Genomic DNA, 19,006 nt, shown 5'->3' with positions numbered 1-19,006 from the left:
ATTTTAAAATATTACCTAATTAAACATAATAAAAAATAGAGTAAAATTGATAAAAATTTATATTCAACTTATCTGGATTTATTTTTCTATTAAATTGATAAGAAAATAATAAAAAAAATAAAGTAATAAAATACAGAGTACAACTGAATGCATTTCATTTATTTGAGTAAATGTTGGCCGAGTCTTTATTACAACATTACAATAAAATAATGTTACAATAATACCATTAGTATTCATTTAATGTGTTTAAACAGGTGGCAACTCTTCTTTTATTTCTTTATTAATATCAATAGCATTTTAAAAATAACATCCAATACAAATTTTAATTTTATATCAGTTCATTTATAGTGATACTCAAAATTAATTCTATTGGAATTGTTCTTAACTTCATATACAAATATAGTAAGATTTATATTGCAAATGTTGTAAGATATAATTTTATGGCCTAATAAATGATTGAGTAATATAATGTTACATGCTTAACAAAATATAATTTTATGGCCTAATAAATGATTGAGTAATATAATGTTACATGCTTAACAAAATTTGTTATTTTTTTATTAATATTTGGCTAATATATTTTTTATTTTTTATGATATTTTTTAGTCTAATAGATAAAAAATTAATCTATTATAAATTTAAATTTTATTTAAAAATTTGTACTGCCGCACAAGATAAAATTTAAACATTTGATATTTATTTAAATAAATTAGTGAGCTAATTACTAAACCCATCAATCTAAATTGATTCTAACACTTTATACTTTAAATACTAAATTTGAAATTCTAAATATTAAATTTTAATTCTTGATAGTATAATAATAAAGTGTTGACTAATACTAGTATTAGTCCTTAATATTTGTTAAATTATATATTTTCCATTTGTTTGTAAGAAAAAAGTCTTCTACTAACTTCTACCAAAGGCATCACAAAGAGTAAGGGTAGCTCTGTTGATATTTATTGGAGAGATATTCATGCTTTTTAAAAGTATAATTAGACAAATAAAAGAACTTGTAAACTTGTACTTTTGATTCTTAAAAGAAAGTTAGGGGTAGGGGTGCACAGACCCCGCCCGGTCCGAAGGTCCGGTCCGGTCCCGAACACTTTTGGATTAATTTGGTGTGATTTCATTAGATTTAAGGTCGGGTAAGGGTCTCAAAAATAGACCCGGTCATTATTTCGGGTCGGGTCCGAGTCATAGCTCGAGTCACCCGAAGTCGGCCCGGTGACCCGGTCATCATACACAATTAATATTTTATGTTATTAGTGATGGATCATAACTATTCTTATGTGGAATTTAAGTATTGTAAATCTTAATATTTTGTGTTATTAGTCATTATAAGACTATAAGTTAATATTTTTATGTTTAGAATGCAAAAAACTTTAGACTAATGCATAATATTGTGTTATTTGTATTGATTTAAATATTTGGTATTATTAGACAATATTAGTATTGATTGTGGTTATACTTTAGTATTGATTGTGGTTATGCTTTAACTTTGAAGAAGTGTTGGTTCTTGTTATATTTTTCCAAGTGAATTTTACCATGTTAAATAATGGTTGGAGTCTTGAAAATTTGGATATTTTTACATGCTAGCTTACAAGAAGGTATCAACGTAATGTAATGTTAACGGCCCGATTTTTATCTGATTTTTACCCGGTATAATTGTGGCCCGAAAGTGTATTGATTTCATCGGGTTTAGGGCCGGGTTCGGGTCTCATGAATAGACCCGGTATATATTTCGGGTCGGATTTGGGTCACATCAAACTTGGCTTCACCCGGCCCATGTGCACCCCTAGTTAGGGGTACTTTTCATTATCCAAACCTATAATCGAATGCTAATAAGAATGTATTGTTCCTCATCTTAGACGATATATCGAAGGAACTTACTTCACTTGTTGTCCATAAAATATGATGTGATGAAACATTGGATTGTTCAATATTAATGTTGATACCTTAAGCTAATAACATCATTTTAGCAAATTAGTTAGATTGGCTATGCTTTAAGTTAGCTGTAACTAGCTGTAACATTATTTTAGCAAATTAGTTAGGTTACCTATGCTGAGTTAACTTTACTATATAACAGCAACCTCCCACTCCTGATTTGTGAGGTTCACCACTTAAATTTGTGTACCAAACCTTTTCTTTAATCTGAATCTCTTCTTTTTCTTTGAGCTCGAGTCACAAGTTTCCCGAATTTGAACATGGTGCGGTGAGCGTCTTGTGACTCCGTTCGTGTTCCTTCATCTTCTCAACCTCAAATTCTTTCTTCTCTTTTCTTAAACAACTATGGCACACGGGTGAATCCAGGGTCCAACAATAAAAACCCGAATTCAAATTTTTCAATTTCTGATCTTCAAAACCTAGCTCGTTTATTATCTCAAATATCCAACCTTCAATCACATATACCCAGAACTCAAGTCAATTCTATCTCTGACCCATCAAGCCCTTATTTCTTGCATCATGGAGAAAATCCTGGCATCTCCATCATTAACGTTGTGTTAACCACTCATAATTACAGCACATGGTCAAGAGCCATGACATTGGCGCTAAAAGGAAAGAACAAGCTCTGTTTTGTGGATGGAAGTCTCCCGAAACCTCAAGAAAATGACCCCAATTTCATGGCTTGGGAGAAGTGCAATACTCATATAGTGTCTTGGCTAGCTTCTTCGATCAGTGAAGAAATTCTTCATAGTGTAATATGGAATGACAATGCTGCTGATATCTGGCGTGATCTCTAACATCGATACTCTCAGGGGGACGTGTTTAGAATAGCTACACTTGAGGAAGAGTTGTTCTCCATCAAACAAGGTGAGTTGAGCATTACTTCATACTTCACTAAATTGAAAGCTGTATGGCAAGAATTAGACATCTTTCAGCCAATTCCTCATTGCAATTGTGGAGAATCTTGTACTTGTGGACTAAGTGTTGTTAGAAATTATAGAAAAGACCGCTACTTAGTTAGGTTTTTAAGGGGTCTCAACGAACAATATGCTGTAGCGAGATCACATATCATATTAATGAAGCCACTCCCAACAATCAATGATGCCTTTGCACTCTTGACCCAGCAAGAACGACAATTAACCACCCCTGACATTCTTGAATCAAAAACAATTCTAGCTGCTCAATCCAGTTTTGACACCTCTCTTGGATTTCAGCATCTGGCTACTCGAGGGCGAGGTAGAGGGGTTAGAGGAAGAGGTGGCCGTTTTGGAAGGCCACCATCCAAAACTTGCTCCTACTGTCACAAGACTGGTCATCTTGTAGACACCTGCTACAAAAAGCATGGTTTACCACCCCATCTCAAGCAACAACAAAAGCACAACACATTAACAATGAATGTGATGACCACTGCAGAATCTGATGAAAGTAGAGGTCAAATCCTTGTTCCACAACAAGAAGGTAGTAGTGCTGAGCTCTCTTTCACTCAAGATCAAAAACAAGCACTCATAGCTTTACTGCAACAATCCCCTTCTCAGTCTCTTGGTGCCACAATCAATTCTTCAGAGTCAGGTATTCCTACTCACACCCTACACATGAGCACACACATATCACATCTCTTGTCATTGAAATCATTTTATTCCAACTCTTGGATACTTGATTCAGGAGCCACTGATCATGTCTGTCACACACTTACTGATTTTATCAACTACACTCATATAAAACCAATTTTAGTCAAATTACCTAATGGTTCTCATACTACCACTTCTATTTCTGGAACCATTCTTTTTTCAAAAGATCTTTATCTTACAAATGTTTTATACATTGCTAATTTCAATTTCAATCTTATTTCAATTTCTCAAATAACTAAAAACTTACACTGCAAAGCTTCTTTCACTGACAAGAGCTGTGAGATACAGGATTTGAATACATGGAGGACGATTGGCACAGCTGAGAAAAATAGAGGATTATACTCTTTGACTATTCAACCCAACACTAAACTGGTTCAAAATTCTGCCTCATCTCTCATTCAACAATCACAAATTCCACATACTACACATGATGGAGCATGCCGCAATGACACTTCTCTTTCCAATAGCACAATAAGTTGCACTAGCAATATTAATAATCTGTGGCACCTTAGACTAGGTCATATACCAAAAGATACTTTGCAATTGATGCATGACATTTATCCTTTTGTAGATGGTAAAGAATTTAAACAACCATGTGATATTTGCCATTTCTCTAAACAAAAGAGACTTCCCTTTCCTGTTAGTTCTACTACATCTAATGAATTTTTTGATTTAGTACACTTTGATATATGGGGACCAATTTCCATTCCTTCAACCAACGGTTTCAAATATTTTTTGACAATAGTTGAAGATAAGAGTAGATATACATGGGTACATTTTCTCAAACTGAAATCTGAAGTTTCAAATTTGGTTAAAAACTTATTTTCTTGATAGAAACTCAATTCGACAAAACAATAAAGGCCATTCGATCTGATAATGGTCCAGAATTTAATCTCACCTCTTTTTACCAATCTAAAGGTATCATTCATCAAACTTCATGTGTAGAAACTCCACAACAAAATGGCGTTGTGGAAAGGATGCACCAACACATTCTTAACATTGCTAGAGGTCTTATTTTTCAATCAAACCTTCACAAATGTCTTTGGCCTCATGCAATACATCATGCTGTGTACTTGATGAATAGAATACCTAGCATTAAGCTAAAGAAGAACTCACCATTTAGCATTTTATATGGAAAAAAATTGCTCGAAATAGTAAGGGAATTGCTCTCTATCAACGAAAATATACCCTTGATCTCCTCAAAGATTTTGGTATGTTAACATCCAAACCTGTTTCCACTCCCATGTGTTACAACTCTCAACTTACAAAGACTTCAGGCACTAGACTCGAAGATACAACCAAGTATAGGCAACTCATTGGGCGCCTCATCTACCTTACTAACACACGTCCGGACATCTCTTTCGCGGTCAGCAAACTTAGTCAATATCTAGATTGTCCTACTAATGATCATTATAGAGCTGGCATGCATCTTCTTCGCTATCTCAAAGCCTCTCCAGCAGCTGGTCTTTTCTTCAGCAGCGACTCTGACCTCTCTTTATCTGGCTACACAGATTCTGATTGGGCGACCTGTGCCGATACACGTCGTTCTATCTCTGGACAATGCTTCTTTCTTGGCACTTCCCTCATCTCTTGGAAGAGCAAGAAACAAGCCACGGTGGCTCGCTCCTCATCCGAGGCTGAATACAGGGCAATGGCCCTTGGTTCCATCGAAGGACAATGGCTCCTTTATCTCCTCAAGGACCTCAATGTCGATCATCCAAAGCCTTTCACAATGTACTGCGACAATCAATCCGCACTCCATATCGCTGCCAATCCCGTCTTTCATGAGCGAACCAAACATATAGAAGTGGATTGCCATATCACAAGGAAAAAGGTTCAAGTTGGGATACTCAAGCTACTGCCAATCTCTTCAGCTCACCAAACAGCTGATGTATTCACCAAAGCTTTGCCTCCTGGGCCCTTCAAGCAGATGTATTCCAAGCTTGGATTAGTGAATTTTCACTATCCAGCTTGAGGGGGGATGTTGATACCCTTAAGCTAATAACATCATTTTAGCAAATCAGTTAGATTGGCTATGCTTTAAGTTAGCTGTAACTAGCTGTAACATTATTTTAGCAAATTAGTTAGGTTACCTATGCTGAGTTAACTTTACTATATAACAGCAACCTCCCACTCCTGATTTGTGAGGTTCACCACTTAAATTTGTGTACCAAACCTTTTCTTTAATCTGAATCTCTTCTTTTTCTTTGAGCTCGAGTCACAAGTTTCCCGAATTTGAACAATTAATCCATTGCTAGATATTATTCCTTTACCCAGTACTATTTGAGAACCATTATTTGTAATTTTGAGTTTCAGTTAAAGGAGGAAAAATCCAATACAACAAGTTAAGATTATCGTTTAGAAAAGAAAGCATGGCATACGACAAATGGTGCTTAAAATAAAAGTCACACTTTTCAATACAATGAATCTAGCTTGCGGCCGCTCACAATAACATGCATTTATGCGTGTGCATACATCTATATAATCAACCTTAAATACTTTTAATCGGTCAATTATTTTATTTTATACCTCTTCCCGCAATTCGGTTACACAAAAAATATGTTAGCCAACTAAATTATTTAATTTATTGCGCTCTTCTCATCATCATAGTATAAAACTATAAATAGAAGGTTGATCGATGAAGTTAACCACCCTTCGCTTCATTAGCTTCCTAATTAAAGGATAATTTTAAATTACGAACTAGACTTCTCATCGTTCAATACGATGTGTATATAAACAAGCAATTGCTTCCAAATGAAAAATGAAAGAAAATAATCATAGAAAAAAAGAAAGTGTAGCTTGCAATAATGGTGGAGATAAATTATTGTAATGTTTAAACCCAATTTAATTACGGTCATAGTCATAGGAGACGAGAAATTGCAGCTAAATGTTTGTGGTAAAGCATGCAAACCTATGTGCTATGGTTGTGGTTGTGAATGCTTCTAGGGGCATTGTTGTAATTGTATTTGTCTAAGTTGGAAGAATGGTCCAATAAAGTGGAGACCACTTGGGCTTTTACCTCCACTCTTCTCTAACGGGTAACGACTTTACCTGTCGACCCAATCATGCATCCTTGCTTATATTTCTTAATTTGATTTTTCATATAAGATAATAAATGTTATTATATATCTAGATGAGTATGAATAACGAAATATTTTAAAAAAAAAAAGATAAAATACTATTACCATAGTACGTCGTGACCGACACGTGTTACAAGTTGGATGGAATATTTGCCTCCACCCCTGATTTTCTGTTTAGTTTTGTTTATTTTGAGTTCACATACACATGCATGTATTAGGAGACTTTGCATAATAGCCAAGGCTTTTGTCCCTTGTTACATCATAGCTTTAACAAGTTAGCTTACATATGATATAATATAGTCCTATCCATATCAAAGATTATACTATTGGTAATACAATTTAAGAAAAGTATGAGGAGCTAATAGAATATTTATACAATATATACAATGAAAATTTAGAAAATATTAGAAATATAATTATTAATGTTATCTTTTTTCATCAACTGAAGTTTTTGAGATAAATGGTATCATGACATAATATTAAAACATTAGATCCTAAAAGTCAAGAGTTCGATTTTTTGTGAGAATTTATTCTTATTTATTAGAGGGTTAAATTAATTGGAATGTGGGAGGTTGTTTTTATCATGATAATACTAATAGGGTGGGGGTGGCACATGGGCGTTAGGTACAAATCATGTGGGGCCCGTAACGGAACACGCCTCGCGCGCATACCCATTGGCCGTTATTACGTGACACGTGGCGGAAATGCACATGCAATTGCATATACGGTCCATGCATGCCACGCAACTCATTGACCTCCATCGAGGCTTGGCGTCATTGGCAAAATACAAAGACCGTTACCGTAGCAGCAGAAACCAAATCAAGAATAGTAGTCTAGTTGGGTTTGCACTGTGTAGTGGATGCTCTTCCATGATGCAAAAGTTCAAATTAAAGAGAGAGATATGCATATATATGTGGCTATATACATGAACATCATGTCTGTGTCTATCCAACTTGCACCTTGTGCTGATCTCCACCTAGCTAGCTAGCTTAGCTACTATACCTTAACTTACATATACTTGCATTTCAGAAATGCTTAACACGTGCACTATCGTAGAAATGAAACTTCATTTCACATTTTTCATACATCCAGTCTTAATTATTATCTTTTTTTTTTAATTTTCTTTTCTAATTTCCTAGTAGTACAGTCCACGTGTAGTAGATACATAAAAGTATTATTTTTATATTAATAATTTATTTTAGTGACTTGATTTTAATATACAGTGAGAAATAGTTGTTTTTGTATAAGAGTTCTATATATAGCTAAGATGTTATGATGATGCCAACAACCAATCATAAACAGTAAGCCGATATATGCATACAGGGTGCGATTCTCTCAGTAATGAAGCGATTATTACTTGTAACATTGGATCCTGAAAAGGTAAAATTGATAACTGATTTAAACACGCGGTCAAAAATGAATGATCTTTGCAAAGAGCAAACTTTATTAAATTTTGACCAGCATATAACTAGTAAAAAAAAATGAGTCATTGGATGAAATTTCACACCCATCTTACACCATTAAAATCATCATTAATAACTATTTGATGGCTACAAATCACAAAGTTGTTGGCCCTAACATTTTTCTTATTTATTTATTTTTATATGCGAAAAAGGTAGTTGGAGTTTGGTTTGACTCAACAGTATATAACAAATTAAAGCAGGAAAATTAAAAAGCTAAAAACATAAAAGCTTCAGAGTTAGTCCAAATATATAATCTAGCAGGAGTGACAAGGGCTTATCTGAGATATATATGTTGGTACATTATAGTTAGGGAGGCAAAGTTGGTGAATGGGTAGGTTTGTGACGGCAGAAAAAAAAAGAAACACCACACACGTCAATTATATATTCTCTTCCCTTCTCATGAAGCAATTTACTGAATAATTTAGTTTGAAAACTACTATTTAAAAAAAAAGAAAAAGAGCTATTAAATTTTCTTAAGGGAAAAATCATAATTTAGAGTCAATAATGCATTTATATTAGAAAGGCACATCTATATATTTTGAAATAATCTAGAAGATAAAGGACCTAATAATGATAATGACCTAGGCCCGTAAAAGAAATGAAGCAAGCAAGGTTAGTGGAATATATATAATGAAGGCACTAATTGGAATAATGGTCAAACCATGCATTCAACGAGAGCAAAGCAACATGCACTATTATTGTAATGATTTTAGCTAGGAGCTGAGTTAGTCAAGAGAAAACCGTGTTGCCTCATGATTGAAGAAAGGGAATAATATGTATTTATGTACTAATAAGTAATAAGCTAAGCGCTCCAACAATAATCATTCCAATAGTTTGGGCTTCTTGTGAAAAGGTAACGAAGATGGAATCAAGGGAACAAAATGAAGGGAACCTTTTACATTTAAATCTCTCTTTGAAGTAACATTTTGAATGAATAATGATTATATTCTTCGTATGGTAAAAACGTGGAACTGAGATGTAACTTAAAATTAACTAAATAATGAAATCATGATAAACTAGTGTATTCTTACTTTCTAGGTGGTATTGTATATAATATTCCAAAAACATATATATCTGTACCACCGACAATTATATACAAATATAAATATCTACATATATAGCTCGTGATCCACTTATCATCACCATATAAATATCTTCTAGTCATGCTTTTCGTATCTATGGATGTTGTGCTTGATACATAAATATATAAAACGATAACGACAGAGGGAAAGCTGAGCTTAAATTCAAAACTTTCCAACAAGAAGTTTGAACAAATCAAATAATTAGAAATTCCTAATTTTTTATATATAATTCTTTATATTTAAAACTGAAAATATGAAAAATTGCCGTTCAAAGAATAATATCATGTATTTGGCAGGAATGAGTTGAGCTAAAACCTTATTTATTTCAAATTTCAAGTGGAGAATCATTCAGTGATATTGAATTACTAACAAACAGATTGTTATTACAAAGTTAGGATATTCGTAAAGTGAAAAAATGAAAATTCAATCACTTTTGAATCAAGATAGAACAACCCATACATAATAAAAATTACAAATTCAACAGTAATTAATTACTCATAGGTGAATTCTATGGTGCTTTTCATTGTGGTGCCTAAATTGCCTAACTTGCTTTTATAAGTAAAAAATAAAATGTATAAAATAAACATAAAATATTTAAAATTTATTAAATATTATTTCTTTGCCTTTTTTAGTAAGTTAGGTACTATGTTTTAGGCACCATAACATTCACCTATATATATATATATCTAATAGGCACCATAGCATTCACCTTACTCATATTATCTTTTCACTTTTTTTTTTCACATCAGATCCAATTTTTAGTGTGACGTTTTTTGGGTCCAGGAGTGTAATTTTTTGTAGATGCCCTACAATAACCAAGTTTAATATTTTAACTAAGATTGGGCCTCGTTAACTGGGCAAAAATAATGGGCCTCATTTATTAGGCCCACTTTTTTTCTTTCTTGTTAAATGGGCTTCTAATTACGACGACCAAAAAAATGAAGGCGTGGTATATATATGCGTGTAAAGGGAGAGAGAAGCTCAAGCTCAAGCGAAAGAGAAAGAGTAAGAGAAAGAGAGAAAGGAGTTAGCTGCGCCGGAGAAAAATGCGTCTTTTCGATCCATGGCCTGTGTTCTTCAAGCGCGAATTCAAGCGCAACTGGCCCTTCCTCGTTGGATTTGCCACCAGCGGGTTCATTGTAACCAAATTCTCTCTCAGTCTTACTGGTACTAACTCCTCCTTTCTTCTTAAATAATTTTCTTTTTAATAATTTGTTGAATTTCATCTTTGAATTTTGTTCGGAATCTAATTGATTGTCCCTTCGATTTCGCAGAGGAGGATGCCAAAAAATCGCCATTCGTTCAGCAGCACAGGAGGTAATTCTCCACCCTCCAAACCCTAACTTTCCTTTTAACGTATTTTGGCCTTTTTTTTGGGTATAGATTTGCTTCTCGCGATTCCGATTGTGGAAAAAATTTCGAATCATTTTAGTTTGAATACACATGATTCGTGCAATGTCTGATTCCCCTGTGTTGGAGATCTCATCTTTTAGATTCTTAAACTATGATTTGGTTCCCCACCCCTCCCCCCTTTCTTTTTTTCCCTGCATAGTTTGTTCAAGCAGTTGATTAGAACAGAAGTATAGCTTTCATTTCTCAATTGTTGACCATGGTAGCAATGCAATGCTAAAATCTGCAAGCTCATTTTTATTTAGTCCTCATCTAAGGGTGACAAAATAGTGAAAATACTACACGCCCATTATAATCCAATCTAATTCAACCATTGGATTGATATTAATTGCTCAAGAATTAAACAAATGGATCGGTTACTTTTATTTATTGTGTTGGTTCTGGATGGGTTTGCCCGTGCATTCTTCATCCCTACTCCCTAGCTCTAGTCTCTCATCTTTTATTTAGTTAATGCGTCTTCCAAGGGGGTGTGATGGCATTCAAAACTTTTCCTCATTGAACTGTAATATTTTGGAATGTGGTTGAGCTGTTGAGCACTTGATATACAATTTTTATGTTGATTCAAGCAAAGTATTGAATTGCATGTTAAACTTGTTATTATCTTTGCATTTACACAGAAGTTAAGTGTGATATTGGTTTGGTTTCAGTGATTATGTAGTGTTATGAGCTTGCAGTGATGATATCTAGCATCAATTTATAGTAATATGATTAATTTTCATGAGACCAATCAATTAATTTTGCTTTATAATTACTGATAACTTGTAGTGTTCTGTGAATGGTTCTCCATCTTATTTTTGCTTATTTTGTGTAAGAACCAATTTGTGAATAGTTGATTACCTGGTTATCACTTCTAATCCATGCATAAAGGTTTTCAAATTATGTTAATTTGACACACTTTTCCTCACTTTTCCAGGAATAAGGAATAAGTGACTTCTGAATGGAACGATAGCACCAGCTTTGCGCATTGTGTGAGCTGTTCCTAGAGCTTTGCTTGCTTTAGCTTCATAAATTGTAATAACTGAAGAGAGATGTTGTTTACTCACTCTCGCTGTCTCCCTGTTTACAATTTCTTTTGTTTTCTTAGATTAAATTCATATTAAGAAATTCCGAAGTTCTCACTTTTTGATTACTTTATTGTGACAATGATCATACTTGGAGGTTTCTCTTTATTTTGCAACAATGCCAATGGTTAATCTTGCAAAAATAGTAGTGTTAATAATGTATTTTGGGGCTTTTTGGATCTGTTCATGAGCATCCTTAAGTGATGTTTCTCTGCAACCCAGTAATTCTTGAGTGCATAGCCTAAGGCTCTGTTGCCATATTTTTAGATAAATCATTTCTTTGTAAGCGCAACATCCACTTTTTTTAGTTTTAATTTTTATAAAATGGAACTGGCTTTTAACGATGGCATTTTGGGAAATGATTCTGAGGTAACTGTATCGCTATTGTCCTGTGGTAAATTAACTGAGTTTTACACTCGGTCCACATGTTCGGGTGGTATTCCTTTTTTGGTAGTTTGAAATTTAAAGGCAAGTATTTGATCGAATTCCTGCAGCTAGGGAGATCAATGTAGCTGCCAACAATATTTCAGAGTTGCCCCGATTCGTGTTTTAATATAATTTCAAATATACAATGAAAGTTTCTTGAATTCAATACCAATTCCACCATATTTCACACAACTCAAAAACAAATAACACCCAAATTCAGGCAAAACACCTGTTGCTCAATCACACGGTGCTGTCTTTTTTTTTTTTTTCCAATTATTTTCTCTCTTCGTAATTCAAATTTAACATTCAAATAACCAGTTTTTAATTTTACTGGTCATTGGTCTCTTCGAGAGCTCATCTTTGTGGATTGAAAATTTGAGCTGCTACTAAAGCTCACATTCAAACACTCAATAGTCAATACCATATCAATTTTTAGAAAAGTAACACGCTTTTCTACCAGTGCGAAAGCAATTACTTTTGTACCAGCTTGCTTGCCATAACAAAATAACAAAACTAGCATGTCTTATTGGGATCTTACTGTCTTACATTCCTACCTCAAGAGGACAATCCATTTAGTCTTGTGCATACGCATTCAAGCTTTCTTTATAGATAAAACATACATATATATTCTTTGTAACCAATGCAAGTTCCCTTGGAAAAAAAAATGGTTTTCAGATTAGGCAAAAGGAAGACTATACTCATGCACAAGAAGTAGAGGCAAACTAGGCAAATGCAGATGATTCCTATGTATGCATGTTATTGCATTAGCCTAAGCCCTAAGGTCACTAATCTTGAGCAAATTGGATTCGAGAATTATCTTTAGCGTATCTCTTACTTATGCTTATACGGTTATATATCCAGATTTTCTCGCTTTAATACCTTTTAAATCTATGCTTTTTCATCTTCATAGGAAACAATCTCGAGGAAACAATTTCTGCTCTTTTGGTTTATTTTATACCTTTACTCATTACTTCAGATTACATAGGAGATTAAAATTTTTAGGGACGAAGACTTAAATTTTTATAACATTTTTTTTAGAAATACTCTTGTTTAACTTTTCAAATTTTAAATCTATATCTCAATCTCTAATTCTCTATATTTATTTTAAACCAAATATGATATTAAAAAATAATTTAGTCTAATATGTTTTATACCAAACATAATATAAAGACTTAATTCAATCTCTGTCTTAATCTTTGTCTCAGTTTCTGTTTCCCTTCCAAACATAGCATTAACGTCCATAAAAATGTTTGCCTTTTCTGTATGGTGTCAGATTTTATAGGCTTTTTCATCGAAGTTCTGTTGTCATGAAGAACATGTATCACACATGGTAATTAAGCATTCAGCCTTATTCATGAAATATTAGAGATGAACACATAAAACCGTCCCAATAATTTTGTGGGAAGTGGTTATATCCATGGAGAGAGATCTATCTGTAGTGTTGTTCTCATTATGGCAAGATTAACAAAATTAAAAGGCAACTTGGTTTATAGTTCATTAGCCCTTTCAGCCGTCCATAATAAACAAATTAAATTATCATCAAGAAGCAGCGGATAATCTTAAAAATTGTGAGAATTTCTTAGATGCCATCGCTGTGAGGTGTGGCTGTTAATCTTTCATATTTGTGGACAAATACAGAGTCTAATATATAAGAGGCATGTCAATTCTGTGCATTATTGCATTGCTTATTAATATTATTGTTTTGTATAATGGTGAGTACTTGAGTTTGATGCAAGATTACAAGTACAGATCAAAGATGCTTAAGTACTCAAGTCAAAACCACTAGTGTCCAACTTCTCTAAAAAAAACTCATTAAACATTTAGGCATTTAGAAATGACAAAAATGTATCGGCTTCTTTGTTTGAACTTGCAGCTTAGTATTGAAACTTATGTAACATAGTTATCATCGTTAATTACACTTCACATAATAATTATAAGATTAAAGATGAAGCTTCGGAAGATTACATTGACGTGGACTCTACTCCACGGTAAACAGCCTAGTTTAGAGCATCATATGATAAAATCAGTTTCAAGAAAACGAAATGAGCTCATTGTTCATAGACAACACCGCTAATGAAAGATGATAATAATGAACAATAATGAGTGATAATGAATGATAATAAATCCAACACAACTACCACACCGTTTTCTACAAAAGAAAATGTGTGTTTGGTCCAAAAGCTCAGGCCATGATTGATGGACCCACCATGGGGCAATGGTCGGTCAAAAGTCTTGGCACAGCCACAGAATTGCCATCAAACCGTACACGTGGCTTCACGAGAGCCAATAGGAGGCAACCTCCCCCCTCTTTTTGAATTTTGCTCTTCGTGCCTTAACACTCCATATATAAAAACCAGCATTGCAGCAAAGGTGAGAGCAACAAATCGAGTGAAGCATTATTCTAAGCTCCAACGTTGAAAGAAAACAATTAAGAAGAATGCCGATCTCTAAAATTGTGATTGGAAATGCTTCTGAGTTGAGGCAAAGCGATGCGCTTAAGGCCGCACTTGCTGAGTTCATCTCAATGCTTATCTTTGTTTTCGCCGGACAAGGCTCCGGCATGGCTTATAATAAGTTGACAAACAATGGCGCAGCAACACCAGCTGGCGTAGTGGCAGCATCATTGTCTCACGCCTTTGCTCTCTTTGTTGCAGTCTCCGTTGCCGCCAACATCTCCGGCGGCCACGTCAACCCTGCCGTCACTTTCGGCGCTTTCATTGGTGGCCACATCACTCTCCTCAGAACCATTCTCTATTGGATTGCTCAGTTGCTTGGCTCCGTTGTTGCTTGCTTGCTCCTTAAATTCGCCACAGCCGGACTCGTAAGTATTAACTTCTCTCAAAAGTTTTAAGACTATAAAAAAATAATTTAATTTTGATTTATTGTAAGTGCAAAATAGTTAACCAAAAATCGAACTCTTGACCTTTCGAATTTAGAGTTCTAATAACATGTCATGATACCACTCATTCCAAAAGCTTCAGCTAATGGAAAAATGTAACAGTAATGATTATATCTCTCTAATACTCCCTAAACCTACTTGTAGGCATTGTACAAATATTCCATTGGCACCTCATATTTTTCTTAAATTAGATTACGCCACATCAATAAAAATAACTTTTTATATTAATTGCGTGAATAGTCATCTAAAAGAACCGATGTGATATAAAACGCATTATCATGTGAGTGTATCAAAAATAAATTTATAAAAAAAAATTAGTAAATAGCTATGTTTCTAACCTACAACACTCTCCTCTGGTGCAGGAAACATCTGCATTTGCACTATCTTCTGGGGTTGGAGCATCGAATGCATTGGTGTTTGAGATTGTGATGACCTTTGGTCTCGTGTACACGGTGTATGCAACTGCCGTGGACCCAAAGAAGGGTGACGTTGGGATCATTGCTCCAATTGCCATTGGCTTCATTGTGGGTGCTAACATATTAGCCGGTGGGGCATTTGATGGTGCATCCATGAACCCAGCTGTGTCTTTTGGGCCTGCTGTTGTAAGCTGGACTTGGGCCAACCACTGGGTCTACTGGGCCGGCCCATTCATTGGTTCTGCTATTGCAGCTATTGTCTACGACGTTTTTTTCTTTTTTTTGAAGTTGATTCCTATGAGCTATGTTCCATTCTAAAATCTCCTTTTATTTGAAGCAATGTTAATTTCGTTGAGAGTATAATGGTTTTGGTAATTTATATAATGAAGAATATGCGATGGTTATGCTACTCATCATGCTTCTTTGTGGTCATGGTGTGTAACATGTATAGAGTAGTAGTGTTAATTAGTTGAACAGATGAAAGGATAAATTAAAGTAGAACCCGAACCTGATTCGTATATAAATAATGAAGCACGTATATAATATAATATTAAAAGAGAAAATTACATATTCTGTGTGAAAAGAACAAAGTTGGATGCGGGCATTATTAAGAAAAAGTGTGATTAATTAACTGATTAATATCAAGGATTCCAATCACATACAGAATCTTCACTTTATATTAAGAAAAGTCTTACACTCAAAAATCAAAATTACTACTGAAAAAAATATTAAGAAAATAAAAACATATGAAGTCATTTGCAATGTTAATTTCTTCACAAAATGTTATAAAAGGCCAAAACACCTTAAGATAAAAATAATACTTTTTACAAGGAAATAATTTGAGTTATGTATTTTCAGTCAACAATAAATTGTAATTTCAGAATAATACTTTTTTTTTATCTTATAATATTCGAATTTAAAAACTAATTTATTGTATTTTAAGTAGATAGTTATTTTATTCTCATTGATATATTATTCTAGCATAATTTTCATTCTAATACAAATTAAATTCTTTTGATCACGTTATGATGTTCAAATGGCACCCTCACCACTGCTGGTTCATCTTATATAATATGCTTTGCATGTTATTATTTGATGGTAATTAACTAATAATAAAAGAAGAGCTATATTAGTATAGGCGCATATAGAAACAATAAAATAAACAAGTGCTTGATATTTTACATTCATAACAGAACATAACATATTCATATTGGAGATGCCTTCTTTTGAAAGTAGATAAGCAAGGCATTGGGACATTGACATAAGAAACTATAGATAGAGTAGTAGTAGTTACTCTTGCGGCTATTATAATTTATTTCTGCTATATCACACTATATCTAGTAGCTAGAAATAAAGCATGCCATAAACTTGGAGGAACTATTATATGGTGCTAGCTATACACATGTTAGAGACTTTGTTTCTTAATACTAAAAGCACACACATTACTATATATGAACAAAATATTTGATGATGTTGGGGGAAAAAGAATAAATGGTAGTGATGATTAGCCAGTTAGAAATGAGGAAAAATATGGGTCACTAGTTGGGAATAACACACTTTGTTCATCCATCACCCAAAGTGGGTCAGAAGAATACTCCCATGATGGTGGACTTGAGAAGTTGCAACCCTCTTCACTCTTATTCCCATCATAAACAACAATGTTCTTCTCTTCACAAAGCTCAATATCTTTCCATATATCATCCATGGAGAACCCTTCTTCTTCCTTCAAATCGGTTGAGCAGTCCACAGTCATGACCGGCCCCCCTGTGTCATAGAAGCTCTCTTCTCCAGCTTTCTTGGAAGCATGCGAATCAACAGCTTGGTTGTTGTTGTTGTTTGAAGAGAGTGAGGAATGGCAGCTTGAAGAACTTGGTGATGCAAGCGCGCGCTTCTCCTCTTGAGCCTTCTTCCTCATGTGAGTCCTAAAGTAATTCTTGATCTCGTTGTCCGTGCGCCCGGGCAGCTTCCGGGCAATTCTTGACCATCTTAAGTATGTGTCAGAAATATAACCATTTAATTCCGTTATTACGAGTAATTACAGAGATATATCTAATATAACAATTTTTTTCTTCTGTCAGGTCGTTACCGTCTTCCAAGATATTATTAACTCTCATGAGATTAAAGTAACTCATGTTAAAATAAACACTTAATTAAAATATGAAATATCAGAGAGTAACTTACATGTTACTTTAAAGATGGTAGGATAGCATTCACGTAACTTACTTATCAATGGAATAAATCAAAATTTGAAATTTGAAAGAAAGTTTATAGTTTTGAATATATTTAATTGGAGGAGTTATATGTGAAGAATTTGATGACACAAGAGTTGTTTGAGATAGAATGATAGATGTACCTATTGCCCCACTTGGAGTGGAGGTCCAAGACAAGCTTCTCTTCAAAGGGAGTGAGCTTGCCACGTTTGAGGCCGGGGTGGAGGTAGTTAACCCAGCGGAGGCGGCAGCTCTTACCAGTTCGATTGAGACCTACAACGAAAACATATAGAATTGGGTGGTTAAAGGGAGTGGCGGTTTCAAAAAGCATCATGCCCAAATAAGCATTACCTATCAAGTGTCTCCCGCCACCTTCAAACCTGAAACCTTTGCTATAAAGTCCCATTTCCTGTCTCCAAACAGCCCCACAAATGAAACTAACTTCAAGTCCTCCTGCTCCGTCCATGGACCCTTTCGAAATTCCTGCTTCTGCGATTGCTTCTGTTGCTCCTCGTTAACCATTTTTCCCATTCTCTCTCTCTTTCTCTCTCTTTTTACCTGATGCTGATGATGCTTTTGCCCACCTATGCAACCATCCACTATTTATATGCCTCTTTCCACAATCTCTAATTTATTTTTATTTTTTTTATTTTTTATAATAAGTAGTGTTGCGTATCCACCGTTCATCCCCTGCGCATGCTCCTCCTGTCAATTGCTTCAGCCCAATTTGAAACCATGACATCACCCACTTCAATATATGCACGGAATCATTTCAAGTGTTTCAATATTAAAGATATTTCACTCCATTTATTCCTTAATCTCAATTATAAAATTTAATTTGTATATTAAAATCAGTTATCAAAATCGACTACTAATATAAAATACATATTAAATTATAAATATATATATTAAAAATAAATTAAATCATACATATATTTATATACAAATACATTGGTGACTGATTTTAGTGACTGATTTTAGTGTACAAATAGTATTTTTGTAAATTTAAATAGCATAAACTTTTTTTTTAACAAGTAATGCTAACTAATCAATTTCTTTCAGTTAACATTAGTCATTTTTTCTAAATTATTTCATTTATCTAAAATTTTAGATGTTAAATGATAAATTTTTTAACTCTAAACCCTAAATATTAAAGTTAGCTAATATATATTGACTATCTAAATGTTAGTTTTTTTTATACCATTTATAGATTCACTACATTAATATGTTGGTCAAGATGTAATAGATTCTTGTTTTTAGTTGAATAAAATTGCTCCTAACTTAAAGTTCTAACTATTTCAGCAAGAGAAATGATGAAGTTTGAATTTGAATCCCATGATGAAGTGAAAAAAACTTTACATTAGTTAAGTTTGGACGTTGGATGACT

General features: G+C 33.9%; 3 protein-coding genes across 6 annotated transcripts; 2 read left to right on the top strand and 1 right to left on the bottom strand.

Annotated features, from left to right (window-relative positions):
- Positions 10,148–11,889, top strand: LOC107613918. Of its 2 annotated transcripts, XR_001614227.2 has the most exons (3): positions 10,166–10,364; positions 10,472–10,514; positions 11,521–11,889. XR_001614227.2 is itself a non-coding variant. In XM_016316113.2 (2 exons), exons 1-2 carry the CDS (start codon positions 10,244–10,246, stop codon positions 10,516–10,518), a joined length of 168 nt encoding a protein of 55 aa, XP_016171599.1. In that variant the 5' UTR covers positions 10,148–10,243. The 2 variants fall into 2 exon arrangements, 1 of the variants encoding a protein (XP_016171599.1); XM_016316113.2 differs by lacking the exon at positions 11,521–11,889 and having other exon boundaries at positions 10,148–10,364; positions 10,472–10,518.
- On the top strand, positions 14,454–15,818 carry LOC107613267 (aquaporin TIP1-3). Its single transcript, XM_016315193.2, has 2 exons — positions 14,454–14,915; positions 15,356–15,818. Exons 1-2 carry the CDS (start codon positions 14,532–14,534, stop codon positions 15,725–15,727), a joined length of 756 nt encoding a protein of 251 aa, XP_016170679.1. The 5' UTR covers positions 14,454–14,531; the 3' UTR covers positions 15,728–15,818.
- On the bottom strand, positions 16,557–18,214 carry LOC107613266 (transcription factor MYB48). 3 transcript variants are annotated; one of them, XM_016315192.2, is made up of 3 exons: positions 17,971–18,214; positions 17,763–17,892; positions 16,557–17,394 (listed from the first exon to the last, which is right to left on the bottom strand). In XM_016315192.2, exons 1-3 carry the CDS (start codon positions 18,083–18,085, stop codon positions 16,914–16,916), a joined length of 726 nt encoding a protein of 241 aa, XP_016170678.1. In that variant the 5' UTR covers positions 18,086–18,214; the 3' UTR covers positions 16,557–16,913. The 3 variants fall into 3 exon arrangements, with proteins under 3 accessions (XP_016170678.1, XP_020964248.1, XP_016170677.1); XM_021108589.1 differs by having other exon boundaries at positions 18,000–18,189; XM_016315191.2 differs by having other exon boundaries at positions 17,763–18,214.

The sequence above is a fragment of the Arachis ipaensis genome, chromosome B08, assembly GCF_000816755.2.
Source record: "Arachis ipaensis cultivar K30076 chromosome B08, Araip1.1, whole genome shotgun sequence".
Taxonomy (NCBI): Eukaryota; Viridiplantae; Streptophyta; class Magnoliopsida; order Fabales; family Fabaceae; genus Arachis; species Arachis ipaensis.
Note: the sequence above shows the minus strand (reverse complement) of the source record. Positions and strands in the feature narration are given on the sequence as shown.